General features: G+C 42.3%; 1 protein-coding gene across 2 annotated transcripts in view; it reads right to left on the bottom strand.

The window, feature by feature from the left end:
• Window positions 1–22,034, bottom strand: part of LOC140199885 (protein disulfide-isomerase TMX3-like) — a 162,643-nt gene that overhangs the window by 117,600 nt on the left and 23,009 nt on the right. For both annotated transcript variants that reach the window (XM_072262397.1, XM_072262392.1), the window contains exons 4-5: window positions 13,980–14,103; window positions 3,869–3,914 (exon numbers count right to left, since the gene is read on the bottom strand). In XM_072262397.1, coding sequence (XP_072118498.1) covers window positions 3,869–3,914; window positions 13,980–14,103 — 170 coding nt within the window. The remainder of the gene's footprint in view (window positions 1–3,868; window positions 3,915–13,979; window positions 14,104–22,034) is intronic.

The following is a 22,034-nucleotide window of genomic DNA, read 5'->3' on the forward strand; positions in this document are numbered from 1 at the left end:
TCAGAGGGACAGAGGGAGAAAAAGGAGAGTGAGAGAAAGAATGTGTGTATAAAAATAAATAACGGATGGGGTACGAGGGGAAGGTGGGGCATTAGCGGAAGTTAGAGAAGTCAATGATCATGTCATCAGGTTGGAGGCTACCCAGACAGAATATAAGGTGTTGTTCCTCCAACCTGAGTGTGGCTTCATCTTTACAGTAGAGGAGGCCGTGGATAGACATGTCAGAATGGGAATGGGATATGGAATTAAAATGTGTGGCCACTGGGAGATCCTGCTTTCAAACCCGACACAGACTGGGACCATTCAGGGCCCCAGACAGTCCTTCCAGGTGAGGCGACACTTCACCTGTGAGTCGGCTGGGGTGATATACTGTGTCCGGTGCTCCCGATGTGGCCTTCTATATATTGGCGAGAGCCGATGCAGACTGAGAGACCGCTTTGCTGAACACCTACGCTCTGTCTGCCAGAGAAAGCAGGATCTGCCAGTGGCCACACATTTTAATTCCACATCCCATTCCCATTCTGACACGTCTATCCACGGCCTCCTCTACTGTAAAGATGAAGCCACACCCAGGTTGGAGGAACAACACCTTATATTCCGTCTGGGTAGCCTCCAACCTGATGGCATGAACATCGACTTCCCTGACTTCCCTAACTTCCGATAATGCCCCACCTCCCCCTCGTACCCCATCCGTTATTTATTTATATACACACATTCTTTTTCTCTCTCTCCTTTTTCCTCCCTCTGTCCCTCTCATTATACCCCTTGCCCATCCTCTGGGTTTTCCCCCCTCCCCCTTTTCTTTCTCTTTGGGCCTCCTGTCCCATGATCCTCTCATATCTCCTTTGCCAATCACCTGTCCAGCTCTTGGCTCCATCCCTCCCCCTCCTGTCTTCTCCTATCATTTTGGATCTCCCCCTCCCCCTCCCACTTTCAAATCTCTTACTAACTCTTCCTTCAGTTAGTCCTGACGAAGGGTCTCGGCCTGAAACGTCGACTGTACCTCTTCCTAGAGATGCTGTCTGGCCTGCTACATTCACCAGCAACTTTAATTAATTAGGTGCCGCCCGGCACATAAATGTCGGCCCAGATCAGAGGCAATTGCCGATTGCATCGCCTCTGATCTGGGCTGACATGTACATGCCAGGCGGCATCTAATTAATTAGCTTGTTTATTTTGGCTTTTTTCTTAAAGATGTGCTGAGTGCGTCCCGGCCACCGCTGTACCTCTGGATGCTTCGCGGATCAGTATTGGTTCGCTGTCCGGAGGGTGGGGGCCACTGCACCACCCAGCCTCCGATGACTCAGCCTAACACACCATCATCAGTTTGCTCGGCAAGCTGACTTCTCGATTCCGGTAAGTGCTACTACACTGTACATACATTATTTCTACTTTATATAGGCTGTGTATTTTTATGTGTTATTTGGTATGATTTGGCAGCTTCATCGCTTAAAGGTTACTGAACAGTGCAGGCAATGATTGTGGAAAAGTGGGATTATTTCTACTTTATATAGACTGTGTATTCATCATATCATTCCTGCTTTTACTATATGTTACTGTTATTTTAGGTTTTATGTGTTATTTGGCATGATTTGGTAGGTTATTTTTGGGTCTGTGAACGCTCACAAATTTTTCCCATATAAATTAATGGTAATTGCTTCTTCGCTTTACGACATTCCGGCTTACGAACCACTTCATAGGAACGCTCTACCTTCGGATGGCAGGGGAAACCTGTATCAATAATATATACTGAACTCATTCTTTTCATTAGATCTGTACTGCTATTAGGTTACAATAAAATAGATTAATTGTCTTACTTTTCCAACTCAAGTCATACCATGGTATTATTGAATAGTAGAAAAGATACACCGTGCGAGATACCCATGATCTTCTGCTTCTTTCTAATATTGCTCAGAATGATTTAATTTGCTCAAAGTTAATTAGAGTATGGCGCAGGAAAGGCTTTTAACCTACTCGAAGATCAATCTATCCCTTCTCTCTCACATAGCCTTCCATTTTTCTTTCATCTATTTGCCTATCTAAGAGTCTCTTAAATGTCCCTCACATATCTGCCTTTATCACCACTTGTAGCAGCACATTCTGTGCAGCTACCATTCTCTGTGTAAAAAATCTGCCTCTAACATCCCGCTATACTTTCCTCCAATCGCCTTAAAGACATGTCCCTTGTATTAGTCACTTTCATCCTGGGAAAAAATCTTGGGCTGTCCATTCGATCAATATCTCTTATCATCTTGTACACCTCTATCAAGTTACCTCTCATGTTCTTTCTCTCCGGAGAGAAAAACCCTAGCTCACTCAACCCATCTTTATGTTTTCTAATCCAAGTTTCATCCTGGTAAATCTTCTTCATAATTATGAAGGTTCAAAGCAATTTTATTGTCAAAATGCTTATATGTCACCAGATACTACCTTGCGATTCATTTTCTTGCAGGCATTCACAGTAGAACAAAAAAAAATAACAGAATCAACGAAAACTACACACAAGGACTGACAACTAATATGCAAAAGAAGAGTCTGTGCAAATACAGAAATAGAAGAAAAAATAACAATAAATAAATAATTACATGATACCAAGTCCTTCTGATAAATTAACCACAACTTGTATCCATGTCATTTTGAAACTGAACTAAAATTTGAGTCACTGATGCTCTCATATTAAAATTGTTGCTGGCTTCAAAGTATAAGCGAGATTAAAAATAGATTGAACCAAGCTTATTACATATTACACATTAGAAGCACAACCTTTAGTCCATCATCATACTTCTCACATGAGTGCTTCATTGTACATGAGGATTCACTGGAACATGTACTAATTAAAAATTCACATTCAAGAAAAGATAATACTAGATAATTTAGTTACCCCCCACCCCCCCAACTTCACTTCTGGAAAGATATGAACTGATCATGATTCTGGAGCAACAGACAATGTGCTGCAAGACCTCAGTGCATCAAGTGTATCTGTGGGCAAAAAGGAAAGGAACTGTTGACATTTTGGGTTGGCATTGCATGTATGGAGGCTAGAAATGTGAACATGAACACTGGTCATGTGTACCTTCGATAAAGTTTGGCACAAATGATAAAAAAGTGAACCCACAACAATCAGAGCTAATCTCATAATACAGCATAGGCCAGAGAAGCAGAGTATGGAAAACACATGTATTCTCTGAAAAGCAGACGTGATAAGCAGTGCTCTTTAACACCTGCATCAAGCCTCACATTTTCCACTCTATTTAATGAAACAATAAAATTGTACGTCTAGGTTCCTCCAATAGTGGCATGGTAAGTCATAGAAGAAATGGAACTAGTTACATAAAGACCACAGACAATTTAAATAACTAGGCAAATAGAGTTTTAAAAAAATGTAAAAATATTAAGTCATCCACTGACGATTGACAAAAGAAACCTGTGAAACAGTAAAATAAGTTTAGGGTCTTAACATACAAATGAACAGGCAAACTAGCACACAGCTTCACAAAAACTCAATTAACAAGGTAATTAATCTCAGCCTTGTTGACCTTTAATAAAAAACGTGAACAAATAGTTGTGTAATTGCTTCCTATATCCCACTAATGTCTGCAGTAATGACAAATTTAACATGAACTATGCCCTTTGGAGAAGAAGTTAATGCTGATTAACTGGATTGATGTACAAAACCTATATTTATGACCTCTCTTAACTATGTAAGTAAATTAAATTTGAATAGAATATACTTTATAGCTGCAGGAATTTTCTACATGTAACTCAGTCAATTTCCAATTCAAATCAATTCATAATGGAAGCCTTCAACAATATTCTGTCACACCAAAGACACAATACAATAACAAACATACAACAAATCTTAACTTACAATTTGATAGTTGGATAACCTCGGACACCAAATTCAGAGGCAATACCTGGGGGCAAAGTTTAAAATAGACTTAAAAATTATGTATTTCTAAATATATGTATTAGTTTACATGAGTTAATATTTATTCAACAATACAACAGCACTACTCAGCTTGGAATTGATTGGAATGGTGCTTCACTCAACAGACATTTTATTATTAGGTCCAGGAGTGGAACCTGGAGTCCATCCATTTCAAGTTTCAACAGGTTGTGCGTTCAGAAATGCTCTTCTGCACACCAATGTTGTAATATGTGGTTATTTAAGTTACTGCCGCTTTTCTGCCAGCTTGAACCAGTCTGGAAATTCTCCTCTGACGTTTCTCATTAACAAGGCTTTTTCACCCACAGAACTGTCACTCACTGAATGTTTTTTGTTTTTCACACCATCCTCTGTAAACTCTAGAGACTGTTGTGTGTGAAAATCCCAGGAGATCAGCAGGTTCTGAGATACTCAAACCACCCCGTTTATTTATTGAGATACAGCATGGAATAGGCCCTCCAGCCTTCCGAACTGCGCTGCACAGCAACTCCCAGCTTAACCCTAGCCTAATCAAGGGAAAATTTACAATGACCATTTAACCTACTGACCGGTACTTCTTTGGACTGTGGGAGGAAACCCATATCTGGAACCAAAAGTCATTCCACAGTCAAAGTCACTTAGATCACATTTCTTCCCCATTCCGATATTTGGTCTGAACAACTGAATCTTAAGTGACTTTTATACATTGAGTTGCTGCCACATGATAGGCTGATTAGATATTTGCATTAATAAACAGGTGTACCAATATGCCTAAATAAAATTGCCAGTGAGTGTATTTTTAAGTAAGTTATTTTAATACAACCAAAAGAAACACATGAAGAAACTTCAATGTTTATGTCATACTCTCAGCTACAATTCTAATGATGTTCGTCAAACCAAATAGATGGCGGCTGATGCAATCTGTTATTGGATGATTTATTTCTTATTCATCTAAATATAGGGAGTTGGTCGCTATATCTCTAAATATGTTAAATGCTAACAGCAGTCAAATACAAATCAAAGCTTTCACCAAAATCAAGGGCAGAATGTCTGTACCATCAGGCAGTAAATATGATTTTTTTCTGCTTTTTTGGAGAAATTAACTATTCTTGAGGAGGTGCATATTGTCTACCTATACCTTAAGCTTTCCTTGTGTGACATCATTCTTTGCTACATGGTCAAACTTTTGTGGATTTGGTGCTAACATTTGAAAATTATAGATTTGAACAATTATTTGAAACTAAACTTTCAAATCTAACATTGTAGATAACAATGCATTGAACAGCAAATGTATTTCACAAAACCCACGGTAGATGCTGAGGCCATAACATTTTTATTGCACTCTGAATAAAAACCATATTCAAACTGCAGAGAACATCCTGCAGAGTGAGTGCAAGCTTCTACAAATAAAAAATGAGTGGGGCCTGTCAGGTCTTTCAGCAGTCCAACTGTTAAGGGCCGTAATAAAGATGCTAGTTTCAAGTGGAGTGGCCATCGTGAGAGTGGACAGGGTTAGAATGGGGAGCTTGAGGTTTTGCTGAGAGGATGCATGGGCTAAAGTAAGCTTTTGGTAAGTTTCTTTCTTTGTTATTACGCAGTAGGAGCAGTGGGAATGACAGTAAGGATAGTGGAGTGCTCCTTTTGTGGGATGTGGAAAGGCAGGGTGACCTCCAGTGTCCCTGACAACTACGTCTGCAGCTAAAGCTTCTTTACAGGTCGTGATAGGGAACTGGAGTTGGATGAACTCAAGATCATTCAGGAGGCTAAGGGTTGATTGATAGCATATGGGGAAGTAGTTACACATAAGCTGTAGGACCCAGGGTGACTCTCAGGACAGGGAAAGGGTATAGACAGCAAGTGCAGGGTACACCTGTGGCCGTTCCCTTTAATAAAAAGTATAATGTTTTAGATAATGTTTCCAGGGGAGGGGGGGGACCTAGCAAGAGGAAAGTCACAACAGTTAGGTCTGGCACCAAATCTGGCTCTGTACTCAGAAGGGCGGGGTGAAAAGAACCCAGCAGTGGTCATAGGGGATTGATTGGTTAGGGCGACAGACACGAAGTTCTGTAGACGAGATAGAGATTCATGAATGATATGTTGCCTCCTAGGTGCGAGGGTGATTGACATCTTGGACTGAGTCCATAGCAATCTTAAGTGGAAAGATAAGCAGCTAGATGTGTGGCCTACGTTAGTACCAATGACAAAGGCAGAAAAGGTGATGATGTCCTGGAGAATAAATTCAGGGAGTTAGGTGCTAAAGTCTAACATGCGGCTAAGGAGATGGCGCAGAAGGGAGGGCTGCAGATTTTTGAATCATTGGGCTCTCTTCCAAAAGAGTCCTGTACAAATAGGATGGTGTATACCTGAACTGAAGGGAGACCAATATCCCAGGAGGAAGACCATAAGATACAGGAACAGAATTAGGCTACTTGGCCCAATGAGGTTCCTCCACCATCTCATCATGGTTGATCCAATTTTCCTCTCCTAACTCCTGCCTTTTCCCCATATCCCTTCATGCCCTAACCACTCAAGAATCTATCAACCTCTGCCTTAAATATACAGTGCCCATAAAAAGTATTCACACACCGCCCCCTCCCCCTTGGAAATTTTCATTTTTTATAATTTTACAACATTGAATCACAGTAGATTTAACTTGGCTTTCTTTCGTATCAAGGTAATCTAAATGAATTACAAATATAAAACATAAAATAACTCATCGCACAAGTATTCATCCCCTTTAATATGACACCCCAAATCATCACTGGTACAGCTAACTGGTTTTAGAAGTCACGTAATTAGTTAAATGGAGATCTGAGTTCAGTCAAGGTGTTTCAAATGATTGTAGTAAAAATACACCTGTATCTGGAAAGTCCAGCTGCTGGTGAGTCAGTATCCTGGCAAAACTACATCATGAAGACAAAGTAACTCCACAAAAAGGTTATTGAAAAGCACAAGTCAGGAGATGGATACAAGAAAATTTCCAAGTCACTGAATATCCCCGGTGTACAGTTAAGTCAATCATCAAGAAATGGAAAGAATATCACACAACTGTAGTCTACCTAGAGCAGGCAGTCCTCAAAAACTTAGTGACCGTGCAGAAGGGAACTAGTGAGGGAGGCCATCAATATACCTAAAACAACTCTGAAGGAGTTATAAGCTTCAGTGACTGAGATGGGAGAGACTGGGCATACAACAACCGTTGCCCAGGTGCTTCACCAGTCACAAGTTTACAGGAGAATGGCAAAGAGAAAGTCACTGATGGAAAAAAAAACCACACATGAAATCTTGGCTAAGATTTGTCAGAAGGCATGTGGGAGACTCTGAAGTCAGCTGGAAGATGGTTCTATGGTCTGATGAAACCAGAATTGAGCTTTTCGGCCATCAGACTAAATCCTATGTTTGACTTAAGCCAGACACTGAACATCATAAACACCCATCCCTACTGAAGCATGGTGGTGAATGCATCACGCTGTGGGGATGCTCCATTGCAGCAGGCCCTGGAAGGCTTGAGAAGGTAGAGGGTAATACGAATCCAGCAAAATACAGAGAAATCCTGGAGGAAAACCTGATGCAGTCTGCAAGAGAACTGCGACTAGGGAGAAGTTTTGTTTTCCAGCAAGAGAATAACCCCAAGTGTAAAGCCAAAGCTACACAGGAATGGCCTAAAAACAACAAAGTTAATGTCCTGGAGAGGCCAAGTCAGAGTCCAAACCTCAATCCAATTGAGATTTTGTGGCTGGACTTGAAAAGGGCTGCTCACTCACGATCCCCATGCAATCTGACAGAGCTTGAACAATTTTGTAAAGAAGAATGGGGAAAGGTTGCAGTGTTCAGATGTGCAAAGCTGATACAGATCTATCCACAGACTTAAGGCTGTAATTGCTGCCAAATGTGCATCTACTAAATACTGAGTTGAAGGGAGTGAAAACTTAAGCAATCAATTATTTTGTGTTTTATATTTCTAACTAATTTAGATCACTTTCTAGAGATCTGTTTTCACTTTGACATGAAAGAGTCTTTTTCTGTTGATCAGTGTCAAAGAAAGCCAAATTAAATACACTGTGATTCATTGTTGTAAATAATAAAACATGGAAACCTCCAAAGGGGGTGAATTCTTTTTAAAGGCACTGTACATAAAGACTTGACCTCCACAGCTGCCTGCAGTGAAGAATTCCACAGATACACCACTCTCTGGCTGAAGAAATTCCTCCTCGTCTCCATTCTAAAAGGACGCCCCTCTATTCTGAAGCTGTGTCCTCTGGTCTTAGACTCTGCCACCATAGAAAACATCCTCTCCACATCTATCCTATCAAGGCCTTTCATCATTTCATAAGGTTTCAACGAGGTCACCCCTCATTCTTCTGAAATCTAGTGAATACAAGCCCAGAGACATCAAATGCTCTTCATATGACAAACCATCCAATCCTGGAATAATTTTCCTGAATTGGAATAATTTTCTTGAACCTCTTTTGAATCCTCTCCAGTTTCAGCACATCCTTTCTAAGAAAAGGGGCCCAAAACTGTTCACAATACTCCAATTGAGGCCTCACCAGTGCTTTATAAAGTCTCAACATTACATCTTTGCTTTTATATACTAGACCTCCTGAAATGAATGCTAACATCGCATTTGGCTTCCTCACCACAGACTCAACCTGCAAATTAACCTTTAGGGAATCCTGCACAAAGAATCCCAAGTCCCTTGGCACCTGAGTTTTTTTTCTATTTTCTTTCCATTTAGAAGATAGCCAACCCTTTCAATTCTTCTTTAACGCGCACAACCATACACTTCTCGACTGTATTCTATCTGCTATTTCCTTGCCTATTCTCTTAATCTAAGTATTCTGTAGCCTTTCTACTTCCTCAAATCACCCTACCACTCTACCTATCTTTATGTCATCCGCAAACTTTAACCAAGCCATCAATTCTATCATCCAAATCATTGAAATATAATGTAAAAAGAATCAATCTCAACACAGACCACTGTGGAACACCACAAGTCACCAGCAGCCAACAAAAAAAAAAGGCTCCCTGTATTCCTACTCTTAGCTTCCTGCCAAATTTTTACAGCTTTATCCATGCTAGAATCTTTCCTGTAATATCATGGGCTTGTAGCCTGTTGAGCAGCCCCAGGTGTGGCACCTTGCCAAAGGCCTTCTGAAAATCCAGTTAACATCAACCAATTCTCCTTTGTCTATCCTGCTTGTTATTTCTTCAAAGAATTCCAACAAATTTGTCAGGCATGATTTTCCCTTGAGGAAACCATGTCTATTTTATCATGTGCCTCCGAGTACCCAGAGACCTTATCCATGATAATTGATTCCAACATCTTCCCAACCACTGAGGTCAGACTAACTGGCCTATAGTTTCCTTTGTTCTGCCTCTCTCCCTTCTTGAAGAGTGGAGTGACATTTGCAATTTTCCAGTTTTCCAGAACCATTCCGGAATCTAGTGATTATTGAAAGATCATAACTAATGCCTCCACAATCTCTTCAGCCACCACTTTCAGTTTCTCAAGATCCTCTGTAGTAATGGTAACTTCATATACTTCATGCCCCCGATACCTGGAACTTTCACCAAACTACTAGTGTCTTCCCAAGTGAAGACTGATGCAAAATACTTCTGTTGGCTTTGTGGAACAATCCATGTTCCAAGCCTATACTGGTATCTGTCCCCCACTTTTCCTTCGCTACATCGACGACTGCATTGGCGCTGCTTTCTGCACGCATGCTGAGCTAGTTGACTTCATTAACTCTGCCTCCAATTTTCACCCTGCCCTCAAGTTTACCTGGTCCATTTCTGACACCTCCCTCCCCTTTCTTGAACTTTCTGCTTCTATCTCTGGAGACAGCTTATCTACTGATGTCTACTATAAGCCTACGGACTCTCACAGCTACCTGGATTATTCCTCTTCCACCCTATCTCTTGCAAAACTGCCATCCCCTTCTCGCAATTCCTCCGTCTCCGCCGCATCTGCTCTCAGGATGAGGCTTTTCATTCCAGGACAAAGGAGACGTCTTCCTTTTTTAAAGAAAGGGGCTTCCCTTCCTCCACCATCAACTCTGCTCTCAGACGCATCTCTCCTATTTCACGCACATCTGCTCTCACTCCATCCTCCCACCACCCCACTAGGAATAGGACTCCCCTTGTCCTCACCTACCACCCCACCAGCCTCCGGGTCCAAAATATAATTCTCCGTAACTTCCGCCACCCCCAATGAGATCCCACCACCAAGCACGTCTTTCCCTCCCTCCCTCTGCTTTCTGCAGGGATCGCTCCCTACGCGACTTCCTTGTCCATTCGTCCCCTGCCATCCCTTCCCACCAATCTCCCTCCCAGCACTTATCCTTGTAAGCGGAACAAGTGCTAAACATGCCCTTACATTTCCTCCCTCATCACCATTCAGGGTCCCAGACAGTCCTTCCAGGTGGGGTGACACTTCACCTGTGAGTCGGCTGGGGTGTTATACTGCATCCGGTGCTCCCAGTGTGTAGCTTTCTATATATTGGTGAGACCCGATGCAGGCTGGGAGACCATTTCGCTGAACACCTACGCTCTGTCTGCCAGAGAAAGCAGGATCTCCCAGTGGCCACACATTTTAATTCTACATCCCATTCCCATTCTGATATGTCTATCCACGGCCTCCTCTACTGTAAAGATGAAGCCACACTCAGGTTGGAGGAACAACACCTATATTCTGTCTGGGTAGCCTCCAACCTGATGGCATGAACATTGACTTCTCTAATTTCTGTTAATGCCCCCTCCTCCCCTTGGTTCCCCATCCCTTATATATTTATTTATTATTCCCCCCCTCTCTTTTTTCTCCCTCTGTCCCTCTCACTATCACTCCTTGCCTGCTCTCCATCCTCTGAGCTCCCCACCCCCTTTCTTTCTCCCTAGGCTTCCCATCCCATGATCCTCTCCCTTCCCCAGCCTTGTATCCCTTTTGCCAATCAGCTTTCCAGCTCTCAGCTCCATCCCTTCCCCCTCCTGTCTTCTCCTATGATTTCGGATCTCCCTCTCCCCATCCCACTTTCAAATCTCTTACTATCTCTTCTTTTAGTTAGTCCTGACGAAGGGTCTCGGCCTGAAACGTCGACTGTACCTCTTCCTAGAGATGCTGCCTGGCCTGCTGTGTTCCACCAGCATTTTTTGTGTGCGTTGCAAAATACTTATTCAGTTTGACCATCATTTCCTTGTCCCCATTACTACCTCTCCAGCATAGTTATGCAGTGGTCCGATATCCACTCTCACCTCTCTTTTACACTTTATGTATTTGAATAAACTTTTGGTATCCTCTTTAATATTATTGGCTAGCTTACTTTCGTATTCCATCTTTACCTTCTCAATGACTTTTTTAGTTGCCTTCTGTTGGTTTTTAAAAACTTCCCAATCCTCTAACTTCTAACTAATTTTTGCTCCATTATGTGCCCTATCTTTGGCTTTTATGTTGCCTTTGACTTCTCTTGTTAGCCACGGTTGTGTCATCTTGCCTTTAGAATGCTACTTCCTCTTTAGGATGTATATATTCTGTGCCTTCTAAATGGTTTCCAGAAATTCCAGCCATTGCTGCTCTGCAGTCATCCCTGCCATGTTCTTATCCAAACATTTCTGGCCAACTCCTCTCTCATGCATCTGTAATTCCCTTTACTTCACTGAAATATTGATGCATCTGACTATAGCTTCTCCTTCTCAAATTTCAGGGCGAATTTAATCATATAATGATCAATTTCCCCTAAGGTGTTTTTTTTAACCTTAAGCTCTCTAATCAATTCCAGTCCATTGCACAACACCCAGTCTAATAGCTGATCCCCTGGTAGACTCAACCACGAGCCTGCTCTAAAACATCTTACAGGCATTCGAGAAATTCCTGCTCTTGGAATCCAGCACTAACCTTATTTTCCCAATCTAACTGCACACTGAAATCCCCCGTGACTATTGTAACATTGCCCTTTAGGCATGCATTTTCTATCTCCCGTTGTAATTTGTAGACCACATCCTTACTACTGTTTGGGGGTCTGTATACAACTCCAATTAGGGTCTTTTTACCCTTGCAGTTCCTTGGCTCTGTCCACAATGATTCAACCCTTCCAACCCTCTTTCTAATGATCTGGTTTTATTTTTTTTACCAACAGAGCAATACCACCCCTCTGCCTTCCTGCCTGTCCTTTCAATACAGTGTCTATCCTTGGACATTAAGCTCCCAGCTATAATTTGCTGATGCCTCCATTCTACATGCCAATCTGTAACTGGGCTACAAGTTCAACTACCTTATTCCGTATACTGTGCACATTCAAATATAACACCTTCAGTCATGTATTCACCCTTTTCAATTCTGTCTCATCCTGTTGACTGTAATTTTGCCCTCTCCACAGTCTCCTCACTACACATTGCCTCTGTTTGTAAACCAGCAACCTAAACTTCAGCAGAATCACTCCAGTTCCCAGCCCCCTGCCAAATTAGTTTAAGCCCTCCCAAACAACTCTAGCCAATCTGCCCGCAAGGATATTGGACCTCATCTGGTTCAGGTGTAACCCGTCCCTTTTGTACAGGTCGTACCTTCCTCAGAGGAGATCCCAATGAGCCACAAGTCTGAACCCCTGCCTCCTGTACCAGTTCCTCTGTCACACATTCACCAGCTACATCATCTTATTCCTACCCTCACTGGCACGTGGCACAGGCAGCAATCCAGAGATTACTACCCTGCAATGCTCCCTTTTAAGGTGACCACACATCTTTTGCTACTTGTACACAAAAGGATGTCATTCTCTACCTCGTTGGTATGTTCAATATATTTCATGATTGTACACAATTGCACTTCCTTTTCGGGTTTCTGATTTGGACAGTGTTCACAATGTGGAGTTTGCGATGATCTGTCTGCAGATTTTAGAATTGGCTTATTTATATTGTTTTTATTGACAAAATTATTCAATGTACACAACTTGTTGTCACTGGACAAAAAGCTGCACTGCAGAAGATTTTTGAGCACACTGCTCATTACAAATTAGAGGGAACATTGCTAACGTGCAGGGTCTGTTTCTCAGCTTTCTACCCCACTCCCTAAAATCTCTCTTCAGGACCCTATTTTGTCTACCTGGCACTGGTGCCAATCTACTACAGTTGCAGGAGGGTAAGAACCAGACTGCCTGCACTGCTAGTTGAGTGGTTGTGGAGAAAACAGATAAAGGCCCACCTGTTCTGAGGCGGTGTCCTCTGGTCTTAGACTCTGCCGCCATAGGAAACATCCTCTCCACATCCATTTTATCAAGGCCTTTCATCATCTGATAGGTTTCAATGAGGTCACCCCTTATTTTCTGAAATCTAGTGACTACATGCTCAGAGACATCAAACGCTCTTCATATGACAAACCATCCAATCCTGGAATAATTTTCGTGAATCTCCTTTGAACCCTCTCCAGTTTCAGTTAGGTGGTAATAGGAGAGATAAGGGTTGAAGGAGGAATCTGACAGGAGAGGAAAGTCGACCATAGGAGAAAGGGAAGGAAGAGAGGCACCAGAGGGTGTTCAGTAACCTGTCAACTACTCTCTTTCAATCTATATTGCCCTTTTTGTTTCTTAATTTCCTACCCGTCCACAGATCTTCTCTTTCTGACTCTCCTTACCACAATCTTATCTTTAAGCTTGTCATCTGTTCCTCAATTCTAATGAAAGGCAAATCTAAATAGATAACCACTTCCCTCCAAAGTTGCTGACCTGAACATTTCCAGCTTAATTTTACGTTTCCAAGATCTGATACATTTCCTTTACTGAAAAGAATGGAATTGATTTCGTTCAATACTATCTGGAAAATGATTATACAAGTTTGTCTCTAAAGTTCCCATGTTATCATACAATAAAAAGCTAAATAATTTTAAAAATTACAATAGAAACCAATCACCACAGATTCTCAGGGAATTCTCTTGTGAAGGGACTTCAGTAACTGTAACATGGTGGAACTCTGGTTTTAGTCCCTCTAGTTCCATAGACAGTCACATTCATTATTTTTCCTTAAAAATGTGGACCAATTATTCAATGCAAAACCCAAAAGCGTTGTTCACCTGCATAAATTGTTGCATCCATCTTCCCAACTTTCACAGGAGACCCTATGGAATGCATTTCAGCAGCTACCTCATCCCATATTGGTTCCAATTTCTTGCAGTGGCCGCACCAAGGTGCATAGAACTGAAATAAAAACAAAGCAAAGGTTAGTAGCCAATTCCACTCTCAGTTATTTAATTCACCTTGGACTTTGTAGGAAGTTGCAGAAGCCCTTGTGTAGATATCCATTTAAGATAGCCAACTTTAAGTTCCTCAGTATACACATCACTGAGGACTTCACCTGGTCTGTACATACCGGCTGTGGTGAAAAAAGCACAACAGCGCCTCTTTCACCTCAGACAGTTGAAGAAATTCGGCATGAGTCCCCAGATCCTAAGGACTTTCCACAGGGGCACAACTGAGAGCATCCTGACTGGCTGTATCACTGCCTGGTATGGGAACTGTAGTTCCCTCAATTGCAGGACTCTGCAGAGAGTGGTGCGGACAGTCCAGTGCATCTGTGGATGTGAACTTCCCACTATTCAGGATATTTACAGGGACAGGTGCATAAAAAGGGCTCAAAGGATCAATGGGGACCCGAGTCACCCCAACCACAAACTGTTCCAGCTGCTACCAACCAGGAAATGGTACCGCAGCATTAAAGCCAGGGCCAACAGGCTCTGGGACAGCTTCTTCCACCAGGGCATCAGACTCATTTATTCATACTGACACAATTGTATTTCTAAGCTATATTGACTGTTCTGTTATATATCTTACTGTACATACTATTTATTCCAAATTACTATAACTTGCACATTGCACATTCAGACAGAGACGCAACATAAAGATTTTTACTCCTCATTTACATGAAGGATTAAGAAATAAATCAATTCAATTAATTTCATCATTAATCATAGGTGAAAGCCCTGAAGACTGTAAAGTACCTAATGTTTAAAAAAAAGCAAGGACTACAGGCCAGTCTACCTGATATTAGTAGTGGGGAAGTTACTGGAGGAAATTCTGAGGGAGGGGATCTACAGGCATTTGGAGAGACAGAGTCTGATTACAAGGAGTCAGCATGGCTTTGTGAATGGAAAGTTGTGCTTAACAAATATTTTAGAGTTTTTGAAGAAATGACCGAAAAGGCCAGTGCATGTTGTCTCTTTGGACATTAGCAAGGCCTTCAATGAGGTCCCGCATGGTAGGCTGGTCTAGAAGGTTCAGTCCCATGGAATCCAGGAAGAGCTAGTTCGGTGACTAGTCAGGTGAGAGAGCACCTCCAGCATTTTGTGTCTTTTCCCTCTCTCACCTTATCGCCTTGCCGGCCTATCGTGTCCTTCTGGTGCTCCTCCCTCTTTTCTTGCTTCCATGACCTTTTGTCTGCTCCAATTGGATTACTACTTCTCCACCCTTCCATCTCTTTCACCAAACAACTTCCTAGCTTTTTCACTGCACCCCTCCCCCTCCCGGTTTCACCTATGATCTTGAGTTTCTCCCTCCCCTTTCCCCACCTTTTTACACTACTCATCTTTTTGTTCCAGTCCTGTTGAAGGGTCTCAGCCTGAAACACTGACTGTACTCTTTTCCACAGATGCTGCTTGGCCTGCTGAGTTCCCCCAGCATTTTGTGTGCGTTGATAGTCATTGAAGCAGGTTATCATGTTCTTCTAGGGCACTGGTATGACTGACGCCTGCTTGAATCAGGTGGGTACCTCAGACTACCGAAGTGACTCTGCAGCTGCTTAGTTAGCACAGGTCTTCAGTATTCAGCCAGGTAGGCAATCTGGGCCAAACGCCTTCTGTGGATTCACTCTTGTTGAGGATTACCTCATGTTGGCCTCAGAGACTGGGATCACAGAGTACAGTAGTTAACACTGCTGTCTCACAGCTCCATAGACTGAGGTTCAATTCCAACTTTAACATGCTGACTTGGTGGAGCCTGTGTGCTTTGATTGTGACCACGTGGGTTTCCCCTAGGTGCTCCAGTTTACGGCTACTGTAAATTGCCTATGGAGTAGGGAAGATAGCAGAAGTATTGCAGTGATTTTGAGAGTTGATAGGGATGGTGGAAGCACATGATAGATAGGTGCTTGATAACCAGTGTGAATACTCTATGTAAAGCTGGTACAAACCATTATACTTTCTGAATGAAAGCTCTTCTATATCCTAGAAAACTGCTAGAAAACTATGAAGGGAATGGTAATGAGGCACTTTAAAGAAAAATCACATTAATAGACAAGATTCATCATCATCAATGACCCTCACCATCCAGGCCGTGCTCTCTTCTTGCTGCTACTATCAAAAGGAGCTTCAGAATCAGAATCAGAATCAGGTTTATCAGCACTGGCATGAGTCATGAAATTTAACTTAGCAGCAGCAGTTCAATGCAATACAGAATATAGAAAAAAAATAATAATGATAAGTAAATCCATTACCGTATACGTATATTGAATAGATTAAAAATTGTCCAAAAAACAGAAATAATATGTATTAAAAGTGCGGTACTGTTCATGGGTTCAACATCCATTTAGGAATCGGATGGCAGAGGGGAAGAAGCTGTTCCTGAATTGCTGAGTGTGTGCCTTCGGCTTCTGTGCTTCCTACCTGATGGTAACAGTGAGAAAAGGGCATGCCCTGGGTGATGGAGGTTCTTAAAAATGGATGCTGCCTTTCTGAGAGACCGCTCTTTGAAGATGTCCTGGTTACTTTGTAGGCTAGTACCCAAGATGGAGCTGACTAAGTTTACAACCCTCTGCAGCTTCTTTCGGTCCTGTGTAGTAGACCAAACCCCCACTCTCCCCATATCAGACAGTGATGCAGCTTGTCAGAGTGCTCTCCACGGTACATCTATAGAAATTTTTGAGTGTATCTGTTGACATTCCAAATCTCTTCAAACTCCTCAGCAAGGACCTGGACCCACTGCAATTTGCCTATCGCCACGATAGTCTAACGGCAATAGAGGTTAGTCCTTTATTCTAGTCATGACCAACCTCTCAAAGCATTTCATCACTGTAGATGCGAGTGCTACCGGGCGACAGTCATTAAGGCAGCTCACATTATTCTTCTTAGGCACTGGTATAATTGTTGCCTTTTTGAAACAGGTGGGAACTTCCGCCCGTAGCAGTGAGAGGTTGAAAATGTCCTTTAATTCTCCTGCCAGTTGGTTGGCACAGGTTTTCAGAGCCTTACCAGGTACTCCATCGGGACCTTCCATCTTGTGAGGGTTCACTCTCCTTAAAGACAACCTAACATCAGCCTCTGAGACAGAGATCACAGGATCATCAGGTGCAGTAGGGATCTTCACAGCTGTAGTTATATTCTCCCTTTCAAAGCAGGCATAGAAGGCACAGGAGCCTTTAGGTCCCACACCACCAGGTTCAGGAACAATATTTTTATCCATCAGGCTCCTGAACTAGCATGGATAACTTCAGTCACCTCAACTCTGAACTGATTCCACAACCTACTGTATGGACTCACTTTTAAGATTCTAGAACCCATGTTCTCAGTATTATTTATTTATTATTTGTTTGGTTTTTTTTGTACTTGCCCAGTTTGTACTCTTTTGCACATTGGTTACTTGTCAGTCTTTGTGTAGTTTTCTATTGATTCTATTAAATATCTTTATTCTACTGTGAATGGTTACAAGAAAATGAATCTCAGTACCATATGATTTTGAGAATTTAAAACGTAGTGCCAATAATCAGGGGTACAAAGCCATTTTGAGGATCTAACAAGTCAGGTTGAGAAAGGAGAAACCAATGGATATAGCACATGTTGATTTACAATATGGTGCCACACAAAAACAAAATCTTTAGATTAAGTATCATGGAATTGGTAGCAAAGTGTTAGACTGGATAGCTGGTTGTTTAATTGACAGAAAGGAGAGCTACTATGAACTTGTATTTTCTAAAGCGCCCAGCAACTGCTTCTGGTCTGATCCATACGTCCGATTCATTTATTTGAAATTTATTTCAAAGACTTTGTTGAGTATAATACAGAAATGGCCATTGATAGGAAGCTCAGTAGGAAGGGAAGCTACAAGGAGGAAGCAAAAAGATACAAGCCAGCCAGCAATAGGGAAAAGGACAAATTTACAGTATTAAGCACTAAAATGCTTCAGGGCAATGAAAAACTACAAACGTTTGTATATAGTGCAGGTCAGAGGCCGGAAAATGGAATCTGACAGGTAGATGGATTAAAGTTTTCACTTTGGTAAATAAGCTTAAAGATCAATAAATTGTGGACAGGATACGTTGGTGCTGGAAACTTGTGGGCTGTTGTCAGCACACCCTTGGGTATGTTGGTAATTAATGCAAACCACACATCTCACTGTATGTTTTGACGTACCCTTGATAAATAAACTTGAATCTTGAGTTGAATATTCAGAGGACCTAGATGCAAATCCCAAAGTTAAGATGAAGCTGTGCCAAGCAATTAAACAATTAGGAAGGCAAATCACATTCTTACTGCAGAGGACCAGAAAGGCACTGGAATAGGATTAAACATTTGCAATGATTAAACTCCTTTTGTCTCTCTTTCAGGATATCCCAAAATGTTATGTAAAGAGTGATGTACTGAGCTGTTACAATACATGGAGCTGGTAACTTACCCTGGTAATTTTGATTAGGGGATAAATATTGGCTAGAACAGCTGGGACAGGTCACATTTTCTTCCCAGAGACAGAGATTATCGTACGTTTTCTTATACACATATCCAGCAGACCTCAGAATAGACAGTACTGCTTAGATTTTTGTTTTAAGTCTCTGGAGAGGTACTTAACGTCCACAATCTCCAGGGCACTACAAAGTCTGTTACAGCAAGTAGTCAAGGGCATCTCTTGATCCTTTAGCCAAGAAAAAATCGACACAATTTGGATGGGATGCAACAGCGATTCATTAGATTGTTTATTGATCAAGCTATCCTATAGGAAGGAATTGCCAAGAATGGATATTCATTTTCAGGATTTCAGGGCAATTAGGGGGTGACATCATCAAAATGCAATGATTAAAAAAAAATAATTCTTACAGTCTAGTCTTAGCCTAGGGAGCCACATACCCAGGATGATGAGGTCATATTTCTACCCTGAAGGTGATGAGAAATGAAAATTTGTCACTACAGAGAACTGCAGATGCTGAGTCATTGAAAGAATGTCAGGAAAAAGTGTGAGGGAAATACCATGGGAAAACAGTACAGATGTCAGCTACAAACTGACTGAATGGTGTGTCAAATTGTTTTTCTCTGTGCCAACTAATTTGATAACTTAAAGTGACATTGTCAACAATCATTTGGTCAAATCAGAGTTGCCAAAGCATAATTCAGAATGTAGGAACTTGCAATATGCTATGGAAGTTGTGGCAAGACAAGGGTTAAGGTAGTGACCAGACAAGGATAGTTTACAGATAGTGTGCAGTAAGCCCAGGAAAGAAAGATCTTTTAAGAAAAGTCTTTGAAGAGCATAGCTTCCCTTTCCATAGCAGGGTATCAGAGCCATCTGGCACACCAAGACAAGATAAGGATGTAATCAAAGGAATGCAAGCTGCACACCAGCTAGGGAACAATTAATAACCTCAAAGTATCATTAGTTGTTAGCTTGTAGCTTCTATTGACTTTTAAGACGAGTATTACGAATGGCGGCTGACCTTGCAAGTAAGGAATTTGAACATATACAGATCACCAAATGGTCAATATCTATAACTGCTAGTCAATTCTGTATAAAAATGGCATTTCTCTGTTCAGACTGCAGTACAGTTTGGTGACAGAGCCCATGTTGTTCTCCTTGTGTACAAGTAAATAAAGTGTGATTGAGGAATGAGTGTGAATTTTCAGAGTCCAGTTAATCAGCACTGACAACACCATTCAGAGAAAAACTAAATTGCTCCTTGCGAGAGAGTTAACAACCATTTGTGCCAATTTTGTAATGCATTTCAACTATCTCCATTTATTTACGAACTAAAACATTGAATTAGAATGCTTTTCAACCATTCATTTTATTGTTGCTTCCAACAGATCGAATATTTTATTCAGGCCCCGTTAATAGGAAACGACAGTTGTATTTAAAAACAAAGAATACAAGCATAAATCCAGATACACAAGTCAGGATCAAAAATAGCATGCACTTAGATAATAAGAATTTATCGGGGAAAAGGCCGCATGGGTTTGTTAAAGTAAATTGGCTTTAAACAACTTGTCAATATTTGGTAATTTAGATAGACTGGTGCAGCTGGGATTGATTTCCTTGCAAAAGAGTACGCAGACGACCATATACAGCGGCCATCATTGTAGCGGCCATCGTCGGAGTGGACTGAGTCAGAGTGGGACGGCTTTGGCTCAAACAGGCTTCGGCAAGAACAGGCACAGGCCAGGATAGGTTCCAGTAAGTATTTTGTTCAGATTGTCTAGCGTAGAGAGAATGCCAGGCAGGATGTTGGAATGCTCTTCTTGCAGGATGTGGGAAGTCAGGGAGCCCTCCGGTGTCCCTGACAACGACACCTGCAAGAAGTGCATCCAGCTGCAGCTCCTGACAAACCGCGTTAGGGAACTGGAGCAGGAGCTGGATGACCTGCGGATCATTCGGGAGAATGAGGAGATTATAGATAGTAGCTACAGGGAGGTAGTTACGCCAAAGGAGCAGACGACAGGAAATTGGGTCACTGTCAGGCAAGGGAAGAGGAAAGGGCAGGCAGAGCAGGGTTCCCCTGTGGCCATTCCCCTCAGCAACAAGTATACCGCATTGGATACTGTTGGGGGGGATGACTTACCTGGGACTAGCTGCAGTAGCCGGATCTCTGGCACTGAGTCTGGCTCTGCAGTGCAGAAGGGAGGGGGGAAAAGAGGAGAGCGGTAGTGATAGGGGACTTGATAGTTAGAGGTGCAGATAGGAGGTTCTGTGGTTGTGACAGAGGATCCAGGATGGTTTGTTGCCTCCCAGGTGCCAAGGTCAAGGATGTCTCTGATCGATTGCATGACATTCTGAAGTGGGAGGGTGACCAGCCAGATGTCGTGGTGCACATAGGCACCAATGACATAGCAAGGAAGAGTGAAGAGGTCCTGGACAGTGAGTATAGAGAGCTTGGTAGGAAGTTGAAAAGCAGGACCTCCAGGGTGGTAATCTCAGGATTGCTACCTGTGCTAGGTGCCAGTGAGGGTAGGAATAGGATGCTCTGGAGGAGGAACAAGTGGCTGAGGAACTGGTGTAGGGGGCAGGGTTTCAGATTTCAGGATCATTGGGACCTCTTCTGGGGCAGGTGGGACCTGTACAAGAGAGACAGGTTACACTTGAACCACAGGGGGACCAATATCCTTTCAGGGAGGTTTGTTAGTGCTATTGGGGAGGCTTTAAACTAGGGGGGATGGGAACCAGAGTGCCAGAGCTGACAGTGTGGCTGGGGTGAAAATAAATGATGTTGAAAGTTTAAGCAAATCCGCTGATAGAAAGGTTGTGAGTGGTGGTAAAAATCTTCTGAGGTGTATATATTTCAATGCTAGGAGTATTGCGGGGAAGGCGGATGAGTTGAGGGCGTGGATTGACACGTGGAATTATGATGTTGTAGCAATTAGTGAAACTTGGCTACAGGAGGGGCAGGACTGGCAGCTTAATATTCCGGGGTTCCGATGTTTCAGATGTGATCGAGGCAGAGGAATGAAAGGTGGGGGAGTAGCATTGCTTGTTAGGGAAAATATTACAGCAGTGCTCAGGCAGGACAGATTAGAGGGCTTGTCTACTGAGTCCTTATGGGTGGAGCTGAGAAACAGGAAAGGTATGGCCACATTAGTGGGATTGTACTACAGACCACCCAATAGTCAATGAGACTTGGAAGAGCAAATCTGCAGAGAGATAGCAGACAACTGCAGGAAACATAAAGTTGTGGTGGTAGGGGATTTTAATTTTCCATACATTGATTGGGACTCCCATACTGTTAGGGGTCTAGATGGTTTAGAGTTTGTAAAATGTGTTCAGGAAAGTTTTCTAAATCAGTATATAGAGGGACCAACTAGAGGGGATGCAATATTGGATCTCTTGTTAGGAAACGAATTAGAGCAAGTGACGGAAGTCTGTGTAGGGGAGCACTTTGGTTC

Source organism: Mobula birostris, chromosome 1, assembly GCF_030028105.1.
Source record: "Mobula birostris isolate sMobBir1 chromosome 1, sMobBir1.hap1, whole genome shotgun sequence".
In the NCBI taxonomy this organism is placed as follows: Eukaryota; Metazoa; Chordata; class Chondrichthyes; order Myliobatiformes; family Myliobatidae; genus Mobula; species Mobula birostris.